The sequence below is a fragment of the Oncorhynchus kisutch genome, linkage group LG8 (assembly GCF_002021735.2).
Source record: "Oncorhynchus kisutch isolate 150728-3 linkage group LG8, Okis_V2, whole genome shotgun sequence".
NCBI classification, from domain to species: Eukaryota; Metazoa; Chordata; class Actinopteri; order Salmoniformes; family Salmonidae; genus Oncorhynchus; species Oncorhynchus kisutch.
This window is the reverse complement of record NC_034181.2, coordinates 44,258,871-44,279,574: the sequence shown is the minus strand read 5'-3', so window position 1 is coordinate 44,279,574 and position 20,704 is coordinate 44,258,871. Positions and strand designations below refer to the sequence as shown.

The 20,704-nt window shown below is 41.5% G+C and overlaps 1 protein-coding gene across 1 annotated transcript; it reads right to left on the bottom strand.

Annotated features, from left to right (window-relative positions):
- Positions 1-4,688: 4,688 nt before the first annotated feature.
- LOC109895627 (interferon-inducible GTPase 5) lies at positions 4,689-15,443 on the bottom strand. Its single transcript, XM_020489482.2, has 2 exons — positions 14,800-15,443; positions 4,689-6,654 (listed from the first exon to the last, which is right to left on the bottom strand). The coding sequence occupies exons 1-2, from the start codon at positions 15,371-15,373 to the stop codon at positions 6,026-6,028; spliced, it is 1,203 nt and encodes a 400-aa protein (XP_020345071.1). The 5' UTR covers positions 15,374-15,443; the 3' UTR covers positions 4,689-6,025.
- Positions 15,444-20,704: the final 5,261 nt, after the last annotated feature.

The window sequence follows — 20,704 nt, the reverse complement described above, 5'->3', positions numbered from 1 at the left end:
CTCCTCCCTATAGGGCTGTCTAGTTGTTGTCGGTGATCAGGCCTACCACTGTTGTGTCGTCAGAAAACTTAAAGGTCTTACTCACGTCGGCTACGGAGAGCGTGATCACACAGTCGTCCGGAACAGCTGATGCTCTCATGCATGCCTCGGTGTTGCTTGCCTCGAAGCGAGCATAGAAGTGATTTAGCTCGTCTGGTAGGCTCGTGTCACTGGGCAGCTCGCGGCTGTGCTTCCCTTTGTAGTCTGTATTAGTTTGCAAGCCCTGCAACATCCGACCAGCGTCGGAGCCGGTTTAGTATGATTCAATCTTAGCCCTGTATTGACACTTTGCCTGTTTGATGGTTCTAGCAGGGCATAATGGAATTTCTTGTAAGCTTCCGGGTTAGAGTCCCGCACCTTGAAAGCGGCAGCTCTACCCTTTAGCTCAGTGCGAATGTTGCCTATAATCCATGGCTTCTGGTTGGGGTATGTACGTACAGTCACTGCGGGGAAGACGTCCTCAATGTACTTATTAATAAAGCCAGTGACTGATGTGGTGTATTCCTCAATGTCATCGGAAGAATCCAAGAACATGCTCCAGTCTGTGATAGCAAAGCAGTCCTGTAGTTTAGCATCTGCTTCATCTGACCATTTTTTTATAGACCGAGTCACTGGTGCTTCCTGCTTTAATTTTTACTTCTAAGCAGGAATCAGGAGGATAGAGCTGTGGTCGGATTTACCAAATGGAGGGCGCTGGAGAGCTTTCTACGTGTGTCTGTGTGTGGAGTACAGGTCATCTAGAATTTTTTCCCCCTCTGGTTGCACATTTAACATGTTGATAGAGGTTTGGTAGAACTGATGTAAGTTTCCCCGCATTAAAGTCTCGGGCCACCAGGAGCGCCGCCTCTGGGTGAGTGGTTTCCTGTTTGCTTATTTCCTTATACAGCTGACTGAGTGCCAGCATCGGTCTGTGGTGGTAAATAAACAGCCACGAAAAGTACAGCTGAGAACTCTCTAGGCAAGTTGTGTGGCCTGCAGTTTATCACAATATACTCAACTTCAGGTGAGCAAAATCTAGAGACTTCCTTAGATTTCTTGCACCAGCAAGCATTTCTTGATTGTAAATATGCACAGACCGCGCCCCCCCTCGTCTTACCGGAGTGTGCTGTTCTATCCTGCCAGTGCAGAGTGTATCCTTCTAGCTGAATATCCATGTCGTCATTCAGCCACGATTCCGTGAAGCACAGGATATTACAGTTTTTTCCTTGAATTCCCTTATGGTCTAAAATAATTTCATTATGGAGTTATCAAGGGTTGTAATTCAAATTTGATTTGTTATTCTGATTTTGTTTATTTTCTGGACGCATGAATAGTTGTGTGAGTCTTGGGTTCAAAGGGGGAATGATGGTAAGTGCATGTAGAAAAGAGTGATACACACCCAAATCTACTGGGATCGCTGCACAAATCTGTGACCAATGTTTAATTTGTCAAGAACACAATGCAGGAAAGCAAGTACCGACCTCTTTGTCAAGCCTACCAGTTCCCCGGGGCCCTTTGGTAGATAAGCAAATAGATCTTGTTCACATGCCTACCTGTAAAATAAAATAATATATGTTGGTAATGGTTGAAAGCTACTCCAAATGGATTGAAGCCTTCCCCACATCTAATGAGGAACCAAAGACTGTGGCTAAATGTTATTGTTCCACGATTTGGTGTACCACAAAGTTATGATAAAGATAGGGGGAAACACTTCAACTTGAAGATACCGAAATAACTTTGTGACATGATGCAAGTTAAGAGAATTGTCCATGTACCGTTTCAACCGTAAAGTTCTGGACTTGTAGAACCTTACTGTCACGACTTCCACTGATGTCAGCTCCTCTCCTTGTTCAGGCGGCGATCGACGTCACCGGCTTTCTAGCCATCGCCGCTCCATTTCTCATATTCCAATGGTTTTGTCTTGTTCTATTACACACCTGGTTTTCATTCCATAATTACTGCATGTATTTAGTTCCCTGTTTCCCCTCAATATCTTTGTGTGTAATTGTTTGTTTGTGATCTGGATTATTGTTGGGCGTTTTACTTTGCCATGTTCCGTGTTTTTGGCACGGTATTGTTTTTATGTGCTGTACTTTGTGGAGCGGAATTAAAGTGCGCCTGTTCACTACACTCTGCTCTCCTGTACCTGACTTCGCCTACCGTACACACCCTTGACAGCTACAATGGCGTTCTGAAACATAAACTGCCAGAAATGTGTGCTCATACAAGTGTTACCTGGGTGAATGTGCTACCTCAGTCCACATGAGGTACTGATGGCCCGTCCCTTGAGGACCCCCGCATCACCACCAGCTGCAGTTCCAGATCTGCATCTGTTGGATTGACACCAAGATGAAGTACTGTATAACTCTGATTAACTGTATTCGAGCTGTTCACTCACAGGTCTCTGCTGGCCAAACTCCCCCAGATGGCCGTCCCCATCACGATCTCCAGCCCTGAGATTGGGTAATGGTCAGGAGGCACGACAGAATTAAAGAACCTTTAAAGCCCAGGTGGAAGGGACCACATCAGATGACCCTCACCACCCCAACGGAGGTAAAGTGCCTAGTGAAAGACAACTGGATCCACGCCTCCCACTGTAAGTAAATAGCAGAGCCAGAAGAAGATGTCACTCCTATTACGCTTACAACCAAGTAGGGGCACTCTGTTTTTTTATATATATTTATTTTACCTTTATTTAACTAGGCAAGTCAGTTAAGAACAAATTCTTATTTTCAATGACGGCCTAGGAACTGTGGGTTAACTGCCTGTTCAGGGGCAGAACGACAGATTTGTACCTTGTCTGTTCGAGGGGTTGAACTTGCAAACCTTCCGGTTACTAGTCTTGATTCTATTAGCGAATGAGCAAATGAAGTAGAAAGCATGGGTAATGCTACTGAAGAATTAACTGCTTGACTTGTGGCTATGTGTACTATGGTTTTACAGAATAGATTGGCTTTGGATATGCTCCTATCATCTAATGGAGGCACCTGTGCGCTGGTGGGTCAAGAATAATCTCTCTGTTCTCATGCCTGATGACATTTGTGAGGAGAAACTGCAGTATCTCCTCCCCGCCAGGTTGTGATGACAACAGAAGTGCTCGCCACTGTCTCCCCCTTCTTTCGGGGATCCAGATTGCCTTATTGGAAATTACCCCGATCCCTATGAATCTCAATAATTGTTACGTTAATTTTCAGAAGTTCCATTCGGATCCCCCCTTTCTGTGTAAAATGCCAATTTCCCAGAAACCAGAAGGTTTTAAGTTCTGTCTGACAACAGCTCAGAAATGTCATGTCATGTCAGAAATGTCATGTATGGCGATGCTTATGGTATCCATGGCATCAAAGGGGGAATTGTGGCAGAATTGGGTTGGACTGTGATGTTATGCATTTCATAGACTCATGTTATGTCTGCAACCTAACACCTAACACAGTAAAATAACTTGTGTGAACATGATGATTGTTTTATCACGTCCCACTATATAAGGGACATGAAACCACTTACTCTTGGAGCTCCTTCCGTGACTGAGCTCAGAGATGAATCTAACTTGCAGCTGCTCGTATGTATTAAAAACCTCTTATGGCTGCGATCCCCGTACAGGGATCAACATCCGGGGAAATTTCAGAGTGACTAACTAAAAATACAGCGTCGGAACATTAAACATTCTTGAATATGCAAGTGTCTTACATCCTTCAAAATATTAGAATCTTGGTAATCAAACTACGTTTTCCAATTTTAAAAAGCTATTACAGAGAACAAATGCCATTCTTTTGTTTGAGAAGAGCAATCAACAACAACAAACATTTTCCGCCATGACAGTTTTGACACATTCACATCTGAAGGTAAAATTATGACTTACATTTTGATATCTTGCTCTTATTTCTCTTCCTGAGGGTCCAGGTGATCAAATTAAGCGTCGTTTTCTTTGATAAAATCAATTTTTATAGTCTAAAACGAAACATTTTGTAAACCGTTTGTGTCATGAATTCCATCTCTATCAACATTTGACGGAGCATTCGACGTAATTACACACACTAAACAATCGTTTATCTAGTCATAGTTGGTTTCATTGCAATCCTCTGGATGTTTGCAACACAGCCAAACTTGATTGTTTTTTTTTGCATGGAGTATTGACCGAAGTGAACTGATTTGAAGACAACCAGTAATAGTAGCCAAGCTTCAATGATTGACTGTATTTCTGCCCAAAGACCACCGATCTTCTTGAAAACTAGCTGGGTAGATGACCAGTATGTGATGGTTATGGGTTGGACCACCATCCCTTGTTTGTAAACGCACACGTAACGAACTTCAGACTAGTTGCAGTCACGCTTGTTACGCACAGCAGTGTTTAGGAAAGTAGTATTTTGGAAAGTGTTTTTTCAACGATTTCATTGAAGATATCATGGCGAATAAATCAGGAAAAGCGAAGTCCAAGTCTAAGTAATACAGATTTGCATCAGATTATAGAAGAGATTGATCGGGAAAGTAAGACAGATTTTTTGAATGAGGAATCTTTGAGTGAACACAGTTATGATTGAAACATTGAGGAGCTGTTTCTGCAAGGACAGGACGTACTTCTGGACTGGTAAGTGCTAATGCCGTTTTATGAAATATAAATATATATAAAAATAATAATAATTCAAACAAACAGAAATAAATTATGCTCAACTGGGACCACTGGCTGATGTGATTTATTTGGACAAAACACTACGCAAGGAGAGTACGATTTACATCTGTTACACAACCAGAGGAAGAAAAACTCTAGACCACCTTTACTCCACGCACAGAGACGCATACAAAGCTCTCCCTCACCCTCCATTTGGCAAATCTGACCATAATTATATCCTCCTGTTTACAAGCAAAAACCAAAGCAGGTCACACGGATGCTCCGCTACAGGATTGTTTTGCTAGCACAAACGGGAATATGTTTTGAGATTCATCCAATGGCTTGAGGAGTATATCACCTCAGCCACCAGTTTCATCAATAACTGCATCCACGACGTTGTCCCCGCAGTGACTCTATGTACATATCCCAAACAGACCTGCTGCTTTCAAGGAGTGGGATACTAATCCAGACGCTTGTAAGAAATTTCGCTATGCCATCGGATGAACCATTAAACAGGCAAAGCATCAATACAGGACTAAAATCAAGCACCTTTGTACATTATAAAAGTTTATTTTGATCATTATGAGAGAATGTCATGATAATGTAATTACAGTTACAATGTGCATTCACTGAGATTACAGAATACATCTTAAATAAAGAAAAGGCTGAGTTTCAGGAGATGCCACCTAGGGAACTGGACAATCATCTATTTTGTTTTTATGTTACCATGTAGAACCACAACTTGTACAATTAACATTGATTCATTGTAAACTAGGATTATTTTCAAATCCACTTTCTAGAGGGAGTCATGTTCAAATATCATGTTATAGTTTCAAATCGCATCCGATTTGGTTCTCAAAAGTCTAGGATTAGATTATACTGAAGTTAAATGGTAAATCTGATGTATATTTTTGGAGTATATACTGTGTTTTCAGAGTAATTTCCGAGTAAATTATGAGTAAAAATATCCCAATATGAATTTCCCATCTAATGCAGTAAGATTATATCATGCTAGCCTATATTAAAACTATTGTGACCTTACTGTCCCATTGATCAATTACATTTGATTTGTACATTTACTGGCTGACCATCCGTCTACTCAGTGACAGGCGTCTCAAGTGCTACTCCCACCAATCTCTCTGCGTCTTGGCTCAGGCTGTTAAGTGTGGAAGTCAGTAGGTAGCAGAATGCAGCGAAGACAACCCCACACCATTATATCATGCTTGCCTATTAACACTATTGTGACCTTAATGTCCCTTTGATCAATTACATTTGATTTGTACATTTATCTTCAAGCTGCATAATTTAGTTATCTACTTTTAACTGTATTTCCTTGTTTGAAGATAGTGTTCAAGAAAGAACGCAAAGACAGATCTAGATTGCAATTCAATCTTGAACATTATCTCACTCATTGGCCATGAGTGCCTTCATCAGAACATTGTGTGCATCATCAGCCAGCTCGTTCAGACACTTCCTCAACATGAAGTAGGTTGTACTAAAGGAAATCCCTGCTGCAGCAATGCTGCCGATAGCAGGAATGTTACTTAACAGGTATTCAGCCATCGTCACCGCTGATAGAGCTACACTTTGAAGCAACTTGACAATCACATCTTTGTTTATTTTCTTTTGGTTCAGTGGTGACTTGAGGACTGCTTTCAGCTCCTCCACCGACACATTCGTTCTGTTAGCAAGGCTCTGCAGGGACTCATCATCAAGACCGAAAGCGTGATAGTACCTCTGGACCTCAAATACCAATATGCTTACATCTACAGCAAAGGAAAGGCCTGGGATAGGTATTGCTGCCACAATGCCAGATACAAAAGCTAGCCTCCACATGTTGGCTTTGAAAGCGTTCTTCTTCCTCTGGTTGATTTTCCGGGTTAAATTAGGGATGGACAACAGTAGTACATGCCTCTTGTGGTCAGGAAGCTCTTTCTCCATTGTCTCCTCCAGGTCAGGGAAATCGTAGAGACCAAGGTCAAAACTGGAGATGAGAAAGACCTTAGGAGAGCCCAGACCCTGATCCTCAAGCCCTGAGGAGCAAAACAAAGTATAGTCAAATACAAACACAGTAACTAATATGAAAAACAAATTATGTTTGTATTTGTTAGTAGTAGAATACACTAATATACAGTACCAGTCAAAAGATTGGACACACCTACTCATTCAAGGGTTTTTCTTTATTTTTACTATTTTCTACATTGTAGAATAATAGTGAATACATCAAAACTATGAAATAAGACATATAGAATCATATAGTAACCAAACAATTGTTAATTAAACAAATCAAAATATATTTTCTATTTGAGATTCTTCAAAGTAGCCACCCTTTGCCTTGATGACAGCGTTGCACATATGCTGAGCACCTGTTGCATGCTTTTCCTTCACTCTGCAGTCCGACTCATCCCAAACCATCTCAATTTGGCTGAGTTCGGGTGATTGTGGAGGCCAGGTCATCTAATGCAGCACTCCATCAAATCAAATCACATTTTATTAGACACACTTTTCTAGCAAGGCTCTGCAGGTGACACATTTTCACTGTCTTTTTACTGGTGTTTTTATTTCTTTACTTACCTATTGTTCACCTAATACCTTTTTTGCACTATTGGTTAGAGTCTGTAAGTAAGAATTTCACTGTAAGGTCTACTACACCTGTTGTATTCAGCGCGCGTGACAAGTAAACTTTGATTTGATTTGACATCCCCCGAACACAACAGGTGTTGTATTCTTGGGATAGCCCCATTTTTTTCAATTTTCGCCTAAAATGACATACCCAAATCTAACTGCCTGTAGCTCTGGCCCTGAAGCAAGGATATGCATATTTTTGGTACCATTTGAAAGGAAACACAATGATGTTTGTGTAGGAGAATATAACACAATAGATCTGGTAGAAGAAAATACAAAGAAAAAAAACAATAGTTAACAATAGTCTTTGAAATTCAACAGAAAGGTCCCACATTGAGTCATCACTCTGTTTGTCATTCTGATGGTGTCCACAAGATGGCAGCAGTGTATGTGCAACATTTAAGACGGATAACTTGAAGTATAGGCCAAATACATGACATTTAGTGTAAAGTCACCTTGGTACATTTGGGCAAATCGTGAAGTAGACATTCATATTCACATTTAATTTTTCTGCAAGAATATCATCAAATCTGTATACTTGGATTTTGACTTTTCCAGTACTAATAGCCATATTATAAGTTCAACATTTGCAATACACCCAGTTTTTGTAACCTCATAACTCTCCCTATTCATATCATTTTTGTCCAAAAGGAAAAGGTTTTCTGTCGCACAAGGTTAGCAGCTACATTTTGTGACAGATATGGGGTTACCCGACACTGCCATAAAGCCCAGCTCATTGGCTACCTAGCTAGCTTTGTTTGACCCCAATTGGTGTTTGACCCCAATTGGTGGTCAAGTAAAGACTGCCCGAGTGATTGGCATGCAATGAAGGTGTCGCTCTCTGACCAAATTTGTTGTCCTATAGAATATACTACACCCCTAATGATGTAGTGAAGTCTTACATTCTAGGATCTCTGAGGAATACATACAAATGTGATTTGACTGGTTGAAACATAACATTTAGGGTTAGATTTTCACAGATTCCTTTCTTTACAAATTGAACGGGTGGAAATACAACATCGATCATGCATCGTCTATGTTGACATAGACCTTTTAAGGATATGAAAAAGGATTTTATCTAACAAAATGAAACTTCATGTTATCTCTGGGACCCTTTGGATGATAAGTCAGAGCAAGATTTGAGATTGTAAGTACACATTTCACCTTCAGAGGTGAATTTATCAAACCCATCACGGAGAAAAAAGTGTTGTTGTTAGGAACTCTCTTAAACAATAGCATTGCATTTTTTCACAGTAATAGATACTGTAAATTGGACAGTGCAGTTATTTTACCAATAATTTTAAAAAAGTGTTTGCAAGAGCAAGGAGGCCTACAGGCCTACAAACCTGACTTAGTTACACCAGCTCTGTCGGGAAAAATGGGTCAAATACCCCCAACTGATTGTGGAAAGATACCCGAAACATTTGACTCAAGTTAAACAATTTAAAGGCAATGCAACCAAATACTAATTAAGTGTATGTAAACTTCTTGGAATGGGAATGTGATGACAGAAATAAAAGCTGAAAAAAATAATTTTCTCTTATTATTTTTCTGACATTTCATATTCTTAAAATAAAGTTGTGATCCTACCTGACCTAAGACAGGGAATTTTAACTAGGTTTACATGCCAGGAATTGTGAAAAACTGAGTTTAAATGTACTTGGCTAAGGTGTGTGTAAACGTTTGACTTCAACTGTATGTAGATTCAATTAAAGTGACTATTTATGCATGACAACAGAGAGTGGCTGTGGTGTGGAGAGGGTAGGAAAGGGGGCAATGTGAATAGCCTGGGTAGCCATTTTGACTAGATGTTCAGGAGTCTTATTGCTTGGTGGTAGATGTTTAGAAGCCTCTTGGACCTAGACTTGGCGCTCCGGTACTGCTTGACGTGTGGTAGCAGAGAAAACAGTTTATGACTAGGGAGGCTGGAGTCTTTGACATTTTTCAGGGCCTTCCCCTGACACTACCTGGTATAGAGGCAGTGATGCTATCAATGGTGCAGCTGTAGAACCTTTTGAGGATCTGAGGACCCATGTGAAATAGTTTCAGTCTCTTGAGGGGGAAAGGTTTTGTCATGCCCGCTTCATGACTGTCATGGTTGTGCTTGGACCATGTTAGTTTGTTGGTGATGTGGACACCAAGGAACATGAAGCTCTCAACTTGCTCCACTGCAGCCCTGTCGATGAGAATGGAGGCATGCTCGGTCCTCTTTTTCCTGTAGTCCACAATTATTCACTTTTGTCTTGATCACGTTGAGTGAGAGGTTGTTGTCCTGGCACCACACAGCGAGGTCTCTGACCTGCTCCCTATAGACTGTCTCGTTGTTGTCGGTGATCAGGCCATCCACTGTTAATAATGGTGTTGGAGTCGTGCCTGGCCGTGCTGTCTTGAGTGAACAGGGGGTACAGGAGGGGGCTGAGCACGTACCCCTGAGGGGCACCTATGTTGAGGATCAGCGTGGCGGATGTGTTGTTACCTACCCTTACCACCTGGGGGCAGCCATTCAGGAAGCACAAGATCTGGTTGCAGAGGGAGATGTTTAGTCCTTAGCTTAATGATGAGCTTTGAGGGCACTGTGGTGTTAAACGCTGAGCTGTTGTCAATGAACAGCATTCTCACATAGGTGTTCCTTCTGTCCTGGTGGGAAAGGGCAGTGTGGAGTGCAATAGAGACTGCATAATCTGTGGATCTGTTGGGGCTGTTGTGCTTCCCTTTGTAGTCTGTAATGGTTTGCAGGCCCTGCCACATCCGACGAGCGTCAGAGCCGGTGTAGTAAGACTCAATCTTAGTCCTGTATTGATTATTTGCCTGTTTGATGGTTCGTTGGAGTCCATAGCGGGATTTCTTATAAGCTTCCGGGTTAGAGTCCCGCTCCTTGAAAGAGGCAGCTCTAGCCTTTAGCTCAGTGCGGATGCTGCCTGTAATCCATGATTTCTGGATGGGTTATGTACGTTATGTCATGACGTTGCCTTCTTTGGGTACAGCGAGCACCATCCCCCGCTCTCTGCCTCTACAACCAGACTGCTGTGGTAAGAGTGAGGTCATAAATTCCTAGGGAACACCCTGCCATATGGCCACACAGTATAGAGATAGAGTGAAGTTTCATAGAGAACAAAGGAATTTCTTCCACCTCACAGAACTTGAGGTTCGAACAATGTTTACGTGGAGAAGGTATAAAAGATTGGTGAAGAATCCGAACTGGTCCGTTTGTTACAACTTGGGGAAACTCATGGGAGACGGTGCGGCCACATTACCATAACGCTGTTTATATAATATCCTCAGATATGAGGTTTACATCTAATTGTTGTATAAGATGAATGAGTGAGTATGATACTGTGTAATGTGATTTTGGACAGTTTAATGAAGGAAACTCCAATTCCCTTTTGAGTTCAACTAAATCAGAGGACCGCCCATGAGCCCAGTTAAGGTCAGGCATCCTGGGAAAGCCCCTTTTCTGCAATTCCGAATAAAACCCAACTTTGAGAAATTCTCAGTAGACCATGTTTCTCTCAATCACAGGAGGACGAAGGTGCAGCCAATTGTTGAATATTTTAACCATACCACGTGGTTAAACTCTTAGACTATCGATACTGACAGAATAAGAACAAGTCTTTGATATTAATTACTAGTCTGCCGCTAGGAATTCGGTATCATTGATCGCGAAGAACGACAACCGCCGAAACATCCATTCTACAACAACATGAATGAATGTTGCCCTGAACTATCCCCTCTAACCAGGAGAGAGAGAGAGAGATGGAAACTCTCCAACAGAAACTAACTTTTCAACAGCGATCAAGACGACACACTGAGCGTAAATATATATATATTGATGGCAATTGTTCCTGAATGAGTGAGCGTTCATGTGCAAAGGATTAGCATTTCAATTGTTATAATTATCACTATGTAGTGACTTCTCAGATGACTCCCCCTTTTGTCTAACAAGCCACCATGCCGGTTTAGCCCACTAGGGCACATTCTCCTATCATTTCTTGTAACCATATTTACTTTTTTTTGTATGCATTTCTGTGAATTACTTAGTTATATAATAAATAAATGATTTAAGACAATTGATGTTTGGATGGGGTTTGTGCAGATAACCAACAATTTACGACGTAAAGTAAATCATTCATTAATCAGAAGACTATGGATCAGATATGAATGGTTATATTGGGAAATTATAACTTTGTAATCTGAAAATTTTCCTTGGGGCCCCGACTTCCTCGTTAAATATAGTTACATGATTAATCAGTTTGATCGCCTAATACTAATTACAGAGAATCTTTGATAAAAAACTAAGTCTTCAATTTAATTATAGTAAAGACACGACAGTACGGTCACTGTGGGGACGACGTCATCGATGCACTTATTGATGAAGCCAATGACAGATGTGGTGTACTCCTCAATGCCATTGGAGGAATCTCGGAACATATTCCAGTCTGTGCTAGCAAAACACTACTGTAGTTTAGCAACTGCTTCATCTGACCGCTTTTTTATTGATCTAGTCACTAGTGCTTCCTGCTTTAATTTTTGCTTCTAAGCAGGAATCAGGAGGATATAATTATGGTCAGATTTGCCAAATGGAGGGCGAGGGAGAGCTTTGTATGCATCTCTGTGTTTGGAGTATAGGTGGTCCTGAGTTCTTTTCCCTCAGGTTGCACATTTAACATGTTGATAGAAATGAGGTAAAACTGATTTAAGTTTAGCTGCATTAAAGTCCCTGGCTACTAGGAGTTCCGCCTCTGGGTGAGCATTTTCTTGTTTGCTAATGGCGGAATACAGCTCATTCAATGCTATCTTGGTGCCAGCCTCTGACTGTGGTTTTATGTAAACAGCTTCAAAGAATATAGATGAGAACTCTCTCGTTAGGTAATGTTGTCTTCAGCTTATCATGAGAAACACTACCTCGGGTGAGCAATGGCTCGAAACTTCCATAAATATCGTGCACCAGCTGTTGTTTACAAAATAAACAGACCGCCGCCCCTTGTCTTACCAGACGCTGCTGTTCTATCCTGCCGGTACATCATATAACCAGCCAGCTGTATATTGATGTTGTCGTCATTCAGCCACGACTCCGGGAAGCATAAGATGTTGTAGTTTTTAATGTCCCATTGGTAGTTTAATCTTCCCAAGAACTCGTCCATTTATTGTTCAAAGGTTGCATGTTTGTGAGCAGAATCGGGGGGAATGGGGGTTTATTTGATCGCTGCCTACTCTTCATAATGCAGCCCGCCCTCCGGCCTATCTTTCTCCTCCTCCTCTTCACGCAGATCACTGGGGTCGGGGCCTGTTCCCAAGGGAGCCGTACATCCTCCGCCTCGGGCTCGTCAGAGTCGTGAAAGAAGAAAAAGGATTCTGATAGTCTGTGGTGAGTAATCGCATTCCTGATGTCTAGAAGTTATTTTCGGTCATAAGATGTTATGTTACAAACAAAGCAGATAAACAAACAAAAAAACACAATCGGTTAGGGGCCATTTTAATTCACTCTCCTTCTTGGCAAATAGACAGCCTGGAGGTGTGTTGAGTCATTGTCCTGTTGAAAAACAAATGATTGTCCGACTAAGTGCAAACCAGATGGGATGGCGTATCGCTGCAAAATATTGTGGTAGCCATGCTGGTTAATTTTGTTAGGGCTAGGGTCCTTTTTTCTCAATTTCCGCCAGACTAATGTGCCCAAAGTAAACTGCCTGTTGCTCAGGCCCTGAAGCCAGGATATGCATAAAATTGGTACCATTGGAAAGAAGACACTTTGAAGTTTGTATAAATATTACAATTATGTAGGAGACTATAACACAATAGACATGAGAGGAGAAAATCCAAAGAAAAACCACCAGAAACACCAACCGATGTCAGTAGTCTTTGTTCAAGGTTTCAGGCTTGTTTCTTCCAAAACGAGTAAGAAATATGAGTTTTTACCACAGGGACACAGATTTGGAAATTCGTGTATGTGCGCGTGACGAAGAGGACACGCACCTGCTGATATCGTTTTCCTATTGAACATACTTTTTTCCGTATGAAATATTATAGTTTAATTACATTTCTGGGTATCTGAGGACTATATAGAAATGTATTTGACTTATTGAAACAAAGTTTAGGGGTAGAATTTTGGATTCTGTTGAACGAGTGGATTACTCAAATCGATGGCTCCAACTTAACATACTTTTACGGATATAAAGAAGGATTTTATCTAACAAAACAACACTACATGTTTTTGCTGGGACCCTTTGGATGACAAATCAGAGGAAGATTTTCAAAAAGTAAGTGCATTTTTAATCGCTATTTGTGATTTATGAAGCCTGTGCCGGTGGAAAAATATTTTGATGTGGGGCTCCGTACTCAAACAATTAAATGGCATCCTTTCTCTTTAAAGCCTACTGTAAATCGGACAGTGCAGTTAGATTAACATGAATTTAAACTTTCAACCAATATAAGAAACTTGCATGTAAATAAATGTTTAATATCCATAATTTTTATGATTAATTATTTGAATTGCGCGCCCTTCAGTTTCACCGGAAGTAGCGGGATGCCAAGCCCAAAGAGGTTTTAAGTGTGCCTTGAATTCTAAATAAATCACAGACAGTGTCATCAGCAAAGCACCTCCACACCATCACACCTCCTCCTCCATGCTTCACGGTGGGAGCCACACATGTAGAAACCATCCGTTCACCTACTCTGCATTCCAGAAAGACACTGCGGTTGGAACCAAAAATCTCCAATTTGGACTCCAGACCAAAGGACAGGTTTCCACCAGTCTAATGTCCATTGCTCGTGTTTCTTGGCCCAAGCAAGTCACTTCTTATTATTGGTGTCCTTTAGTGGTGGTTTCTTTGCAGCAATTCAACCATGAAGACCTGATTCACGCAGTCTCCTCTGAACAGTTGATGTTGAGATCTGTCTGTTTCTTGAACTCTGTGAAGCATTAATTTGGGCATCAATTTCTGAGGCTGGTAACTAATGAACTTCCCTGCAGCAGAGGTAACGCTGGGTCTTCCTTTCCTGTGGCGGTCCTCATGAGAGCCAGTTTCATCATAGAGCTTGATGTTTTTTGCGACTGCACTTGAAGAAACTTGCAAAGTTCTTAAAATGTTCCGTATTGACCAACCATGTCTTAAAGTAATGATAGACTGTCATTTCTCTTTGCTTATTTGACCTGTCCTTGCCATCTTTTGTATACCACCCCTACCTTGTCACAACACAACTGACAGCACAAACACATTAAGAAGGAAAGAAATTCCACAAATATACATTTAACAAGGCACACCTGTTAGTTGAAATGCATTCCAGGTGACTACCTCATGAAGCTGTTTGAGAGAATGCCAAGAGTGTGCAACGCAAAGGGTGGCTACTTAGAAGAATCTCAAATTGAAAATATATTTTGATTTAACACTTTTTTGGTTTACTACATGATTCTATGTGTTATTTCATAGTTTTGATGTCTTCACCATTATTCTACAATGTAGAAAATAGTAAAAATAAAGAAAACCCCTTGAATATGTTTGTTTCCAAACTTTTTACTGGTACTGTGCATACTGTACATAGTCAGTGTGTAGACAAACCTTTGATGCAGTATTGTCTGATTGTTTCCAGTGTCTTATCTTGGTCAAACATCACTTTTCTCCCCTCAGCCTTCATGTCGTTATCTATCTTGGAGCGAACAAAGTAGAACTTCTTCTTCATCTTCTGGATCTCCTTGGCCAGAGTAATGTCATTGGCTCTGAATCGCTCTGATGAGACTATGATGAAGAAATCAAAACGATCAAATTCAACTTTCTGAAGGTACTCTTCTGGTTTGAAGTTAGCGGTGCCGATACCAGGGAGATCCCAAACATTCATATTTGGGTATTTTGGGTGGGGGTAAGCCTTTGCCTCTATGGTGGTTTCCACCACACCAGTTGGAGCAGCGCCTTCATCATTATACTTCATGCCTCTGAACGCATTGACAAAGGTAGATTTACCGGAGCCTGTCTCACCTGTGACAGCAATATTCAGCTCCACATTATTAATCTCCTCCAAATACTCTTGAATCTTGAATGCAGCTGTGGTCAAGCTGTTGTTCTTCAATGCTTCTTTAATCTCTCTTTTTAATGCTGGAAGTTCTGTGTCATCAATATTCTCCAAAATGGTATTCATGGCAATTGTATTTCCAATAAATGCAAGTGAATGTATGTTTGACAAAGGCAAGACTGGGAACAACAGGATATGCAACAATATATATATGATAACGCAATCTTAGAACATGCCCACATGCCCCCCCCCACACACACACACACACAGTTCAAAAACAAGTACACCATTAACTGGAAATGTGTTTATGATCACATTTAAATTTGGCCTGCCCGGTAACATCACCAGGCAGTAAAATAGTTAATAGACCAATAAGAAAGAGAGTTCCAAACCTCGCTGCCAATAACAGCAAAGTTTACGTTATCCCCTCCCCACTCAGACCACTGTCATGGAAATTCTAACCAGAAAGGAAGTGAAACTGCAGTCTCTTCAAAACAACTTATTTTATTGTAAGATTGCAAATCAGGAACAGTTAACAATCACTCAAAATGTGCAGAGTTAAGAGCCTAATGAAATACAACCCCCTTTGGGTGGTGTGACAACCAATAGCTCTGAGGAAACATTGGGTGGTGACACAAATAAATAAATAAAGCAACCGAAACCGTAGACAAAGAGGAAGCGTTCTAGCAGCAAATATCTGATTGAGAACATTTGTGCTACAAAACCAGGACACTTCCATGTTTTCAAATCATGTCTAATCTTCAAGCCTAATCTTATGTTTTCAGTTTGCAAGACTGCAGGGGGTGAAATGAAAATAGTATTGTTCCAAGTAAGCTCAAACTTTTTAGTGATTTGACAGGTACTTTTCACAGTTCTACTAGAGTCTAAAGCGTTCTACATTTTAATATTACTCTTTTTACTGCTGAAACTGTTCATCATCAATATTCTCCATGATGTTGTTCGTGACAATCGTATTTCCAATAAATGCAAGTGAAGGTATGTTCGACAATGGCGAGACTAGGAACAACTGGATATGCCATAGTAAATACAGTTGAAGTTGGAAGATGACATACACCTTAGCCAACTACATTTAAACTCAGTTTTTCACAATTCCTGACATTTAATCCTCGTAAAAATTCCCTGTCTTAGGTCAGGTAGGATCCCCACATTATTTTAAGAATGTGAAATGTCATAAAAATATTAGAGAAAATTATTTATTTCAGCTTTTATTTCTTTCATCACATTCCCAGTGGGTCAGAAGTTTACATACATTCACTTAGTATTTGGTAGCACTGCCTTTAAATGGTTTTACTTGGTTCAAATGTTGCAGGTAGCCTTCCACAAGCTTCCCACAATAAGTTGGGTGAATTTTGGACCATTCCTCCTGACAGAGCTGTTGTAACTGAGTCAATTTTGTAGGCCTTGCTCGCAGACGCTTTTTCAGTTCTGACAACACATTTTCTATGGGATTGAGGTCAGGGCATTGTGATGGCCACTCCAATACCTTGACTTTGTTGTCCTTAAGCCATTTTGTCACAACTTTGGAAGTATGCTCGGGGTCATTGTCCATTTGGAAGACCCATTTGTGACCAAGCGTTAACTGACTGATGTCTTGAGATGTTGCTTCAATATATCCACAATTTTTATTCCTCCTGATGCCACTTATTTTGTGAAGTGCACCAGTCCCTCCTGCAGCAAAGCACCCCACAACATGATGCTGCCACCCCCGTGCTTCACGGTTGGGATGGTGTTCTTCGGCTTGCAAGCCTCCCCTTTTTCCTCCAAACATAACGATGGTCATTATAGCCAAACAGTTCCATTTTTGTTTCATCAGACCAGAGGACATTTCTCCAAAAAGTGTGATCTTTGTCCCCGTGTGCAGTTGTGAACCATAGTCTGGCTTTTTTATGGAGGTTTTGGAGCAGTGTCTTCTTCCTGGTTGAGTTGCCTTTCAGGTTATGTCGATATAGGACTCATTTTACTGTGGATATAGATACTTTTGTACCTGTTTCCTCCAGCATCTTTACAAGGTCCTTTGCTGTTGTTCTGGGATTCATTTTCACTTTTTGCACCAAAGTATGTTAATCTCTAGGAGACAGAACGAGTCTCCTTCCTGAGCGGTATGACTGCTGCGTGGTCCCATGGTGTTTATACATGCGTACTATTGTTTGTACAGATGGACGTGGTACCATCAGGCATTTGGAAATTGCTCCCAAGGATGAACCAGACTTGGGGAGGTCCACACTTATTTTTTTTTTTCCCCATGATGTCAAGCAAAGAGGCACTGAGTTTGAAGGTAGGCCTTGAAATACATCCACAGGTACACCTCCAATTGAATCAAATGATGTCAATTAGCCTATCAGATGCTTCTAAAGCCATGACATCATTTTCTGGAATTTTCCAAGCTGTTTAAAGACACAGTAAACTTTTTGTATGTAAACTTCTGACCCATTGGAATTGTGATACAGTGAATTATAAGTGAAATAATCTGCCTGTAAACAATTGTTGGAAAAATTGCTTGTGTCATGCAGAAAGTAGTTGTCCTAACCGACTTGCCAAAACTATAGTTGTTAACAAGAAATTTGTGTAGTGGTTGAAAAACGAGTTTAATGACTCCAACATAAGTGTATGTAAACTTCCGACTTCAACTGTATATGATAACACAGTCTTAGAACATGCCCACATGCCAACACACACACACACACACACACACACACACACACACACACACACACACACACACACACACACACACACACACACACACACACACATTCAAAAACAGGTACACCATACCTGGAAATGTGTATATGAACATATTTAATGTTGGCCTGCCTGGTGACATAACCAGGGGGTAAAGTATTTAATAGACCAATAAGAAAGAGAGCTCCGAACCTCACTGCCAATAAATGGCAAAGTTGATGTTTTCCCCTGCACACTCAGACCACTGTGGTGGAAATTCTAACCAGAAAGGAAGAGAGACTGTAGATTTGCAAATCTGGATCAGTTAAATTAACAATCACTCAAAATGTGCATGGTAGTATTGTTCCAAGAAAGCTCAAACCTATTACTTAGGCCATAGATCATATTGAAATCTTAACCATACGTCAAAGGTTTATGGCTGGGGGCAGCATTGAGTAGCTTGGATGAACAAGGTGCCCAAAGTAAACGGCCTGCTCCTCAGTCTCAGTTGCTAATATATGCATATGATGTCTGTGAGTATAACAGAACTCATTTGGCAGGCAGAATCCTGAGGAGAAATCAAAACAGGAAGTGAGAAATCTGAGGCTGGTATGTATTCAAGACAGTTCCCATTGAAATCCACTTGAGATATTAATGATGTTGCACTTCCTAGGGCTTCCACTAGATGTCAGCCATCAATAGAAATTTGAATGAGACTTCTACTTCGTTGTGGGACTGAATGAAAGCAGAATGTATCAGGTGTCTGGCAGTCAGCCATTTTCTGAAACGCGCATTCCTCATGGTATCCACTTGCGTTCCATTGCTCATCAAGACACAAAGGAATACTCCATTTGGAACTTTATTGAAGTTAAAAACATCCTAATGATTGATTCTGTACTTTGTTTGAAATGTTTCTTCGACCTGTAATGTAGTTTTTGCTTTTATTGAATATGCCACAACACAGTATGTCAATTTAATAGTAAACAGTAAATCACACAGCACTGAAAAAACGTGGATTCATCCACTTTAAAGTCATAACAATATCAGAACATCTGGACCAATGACAGTCCTGACAACATAGAGTTCCAAGATGGCATAGCAGTTCAGACGCCTTTGTCTTCGTCTTGTCGTGTCTTTAATTCAATTTGAATATATTTCGTGAAAAAAAAAAAAATGTAACCTCAGATTCAACATACTCTCCTGCAACCCGATTCACCCAATGTCCTATGTAGCTGCTATTTTCTATACTTTAGAACCAGATCCCCAACAGAGGCTATCCAGCTAACTAGCTGCAAGCTAATAGTCAGTTAGCCACTGCTAGCGGTAATCAGCTAAGCTTAGCCTGGTCAACTCCTCTGTCTGGACAGCGCGTTTCATCCCAGAGCATGCCAGACTGCTCTTTCTCCACTTCTCCGGTTTCCTACCGCAAGCTCTGGACCTTTTCCCCTGGACCTTTTCCCCTGGATCATTGCAGCTAGCCAGCTCCTATCCGAGTGGTTACCTCCTGGCTAACGTCTCTGTCCCAAAGCAAGCGCCAGTGGGCCTGGAATTAGCCTCGTGCTAGGCCCATCTCCTGGCTAGCTGAAGAGGTCCATCAGCCACTCCTTGGCTACAATACCTATTTTGCCAATTGGCCGCTAGCCTGCTATCCGTGGCCCGCTAGCTGTCCAGAGCCTTTCAGGCAGTTAGCTGTGGAGGACCATCAGTCAATTTCTTGGGCTACAATATCTATTTTGCCAACTGGCCTGGACCCCTTCTATTGCCGACACGGAGCCGAGCCCATTCCACCATGACTGGTCTACCGACACAATCCGCCCGAGGGGTTTCAACGTTCTCCTCCATCGCGACGTCCCCTGAAGGCCCATCCGCTAGCCTGCTAGCCGTGGCCCGCCTACATGGAGCCCTGCCAATCCAACACAACTGGTCTGCCGACGTAACCGCACGAGGGGGCTACAACAACAGATTTCTTCCGTCGTGACGTCCCCCCTAATGCCCTTCTGCGAGCCTTCTAGCCCTGGCCCACTAGCTGTCTGAATCGCCGTGTCTCCAGCTCGCCTAGCCTCCCACTGTTCCCTATAATCACTTGGCTACACATGCCTCTCCCTGATGTCAATATGTCTTGACCATTGCTGTTTTGGTTAGTGATTATTGTCTTATTTCACTGTAGAGACTCCAGCTCTGCTAAATATGCCTTAGCTAGCCCGTTTGTTTCACCTCCCACACATGCGGTGACCTCACCTTGTCTAAATGATGTCTTTAGAGACAAAACCTCTCATCATTACTCAATGCCAAGGTTTACTGCCACTGTATTCACATCCTACCATACCCTTTTCTGTACATTATGCCTTGAATTTATTCTTCCGTGCCCAGAAATCTGTTCCTTTTACTCTCTGTTCTGAAAGCAGTAGACGACCAGTTCTTATAGACTTTATCCTTACTCTTATCCTACTCCTCCTCTGTTCCTCTGGTGATGTAGAGGTTAATCCAGGCCCTGCAGCGCCTAGCTCCACTCCCATTCCCCAGGCGCTCTCATTTTTTAAAACCTCTGTGAGCATAAAAGCCTTGGTTTCATGCATGTTAACATTAGAAGCCACCTCCCTGAGTATGTTTACTCACTGCTTTAGCACAGTCTGCCAACCCAAATGTCCTAGCCGTGTCTGAATCCTGGTTTAGGAAGACCACCAACAATCCTGAAATTTCCATCCCTAACTATGACATTTTCCGACAAGATCTGTGCCTAAACAATTTGAGCTTCTACTTCTAATAAACCATCTT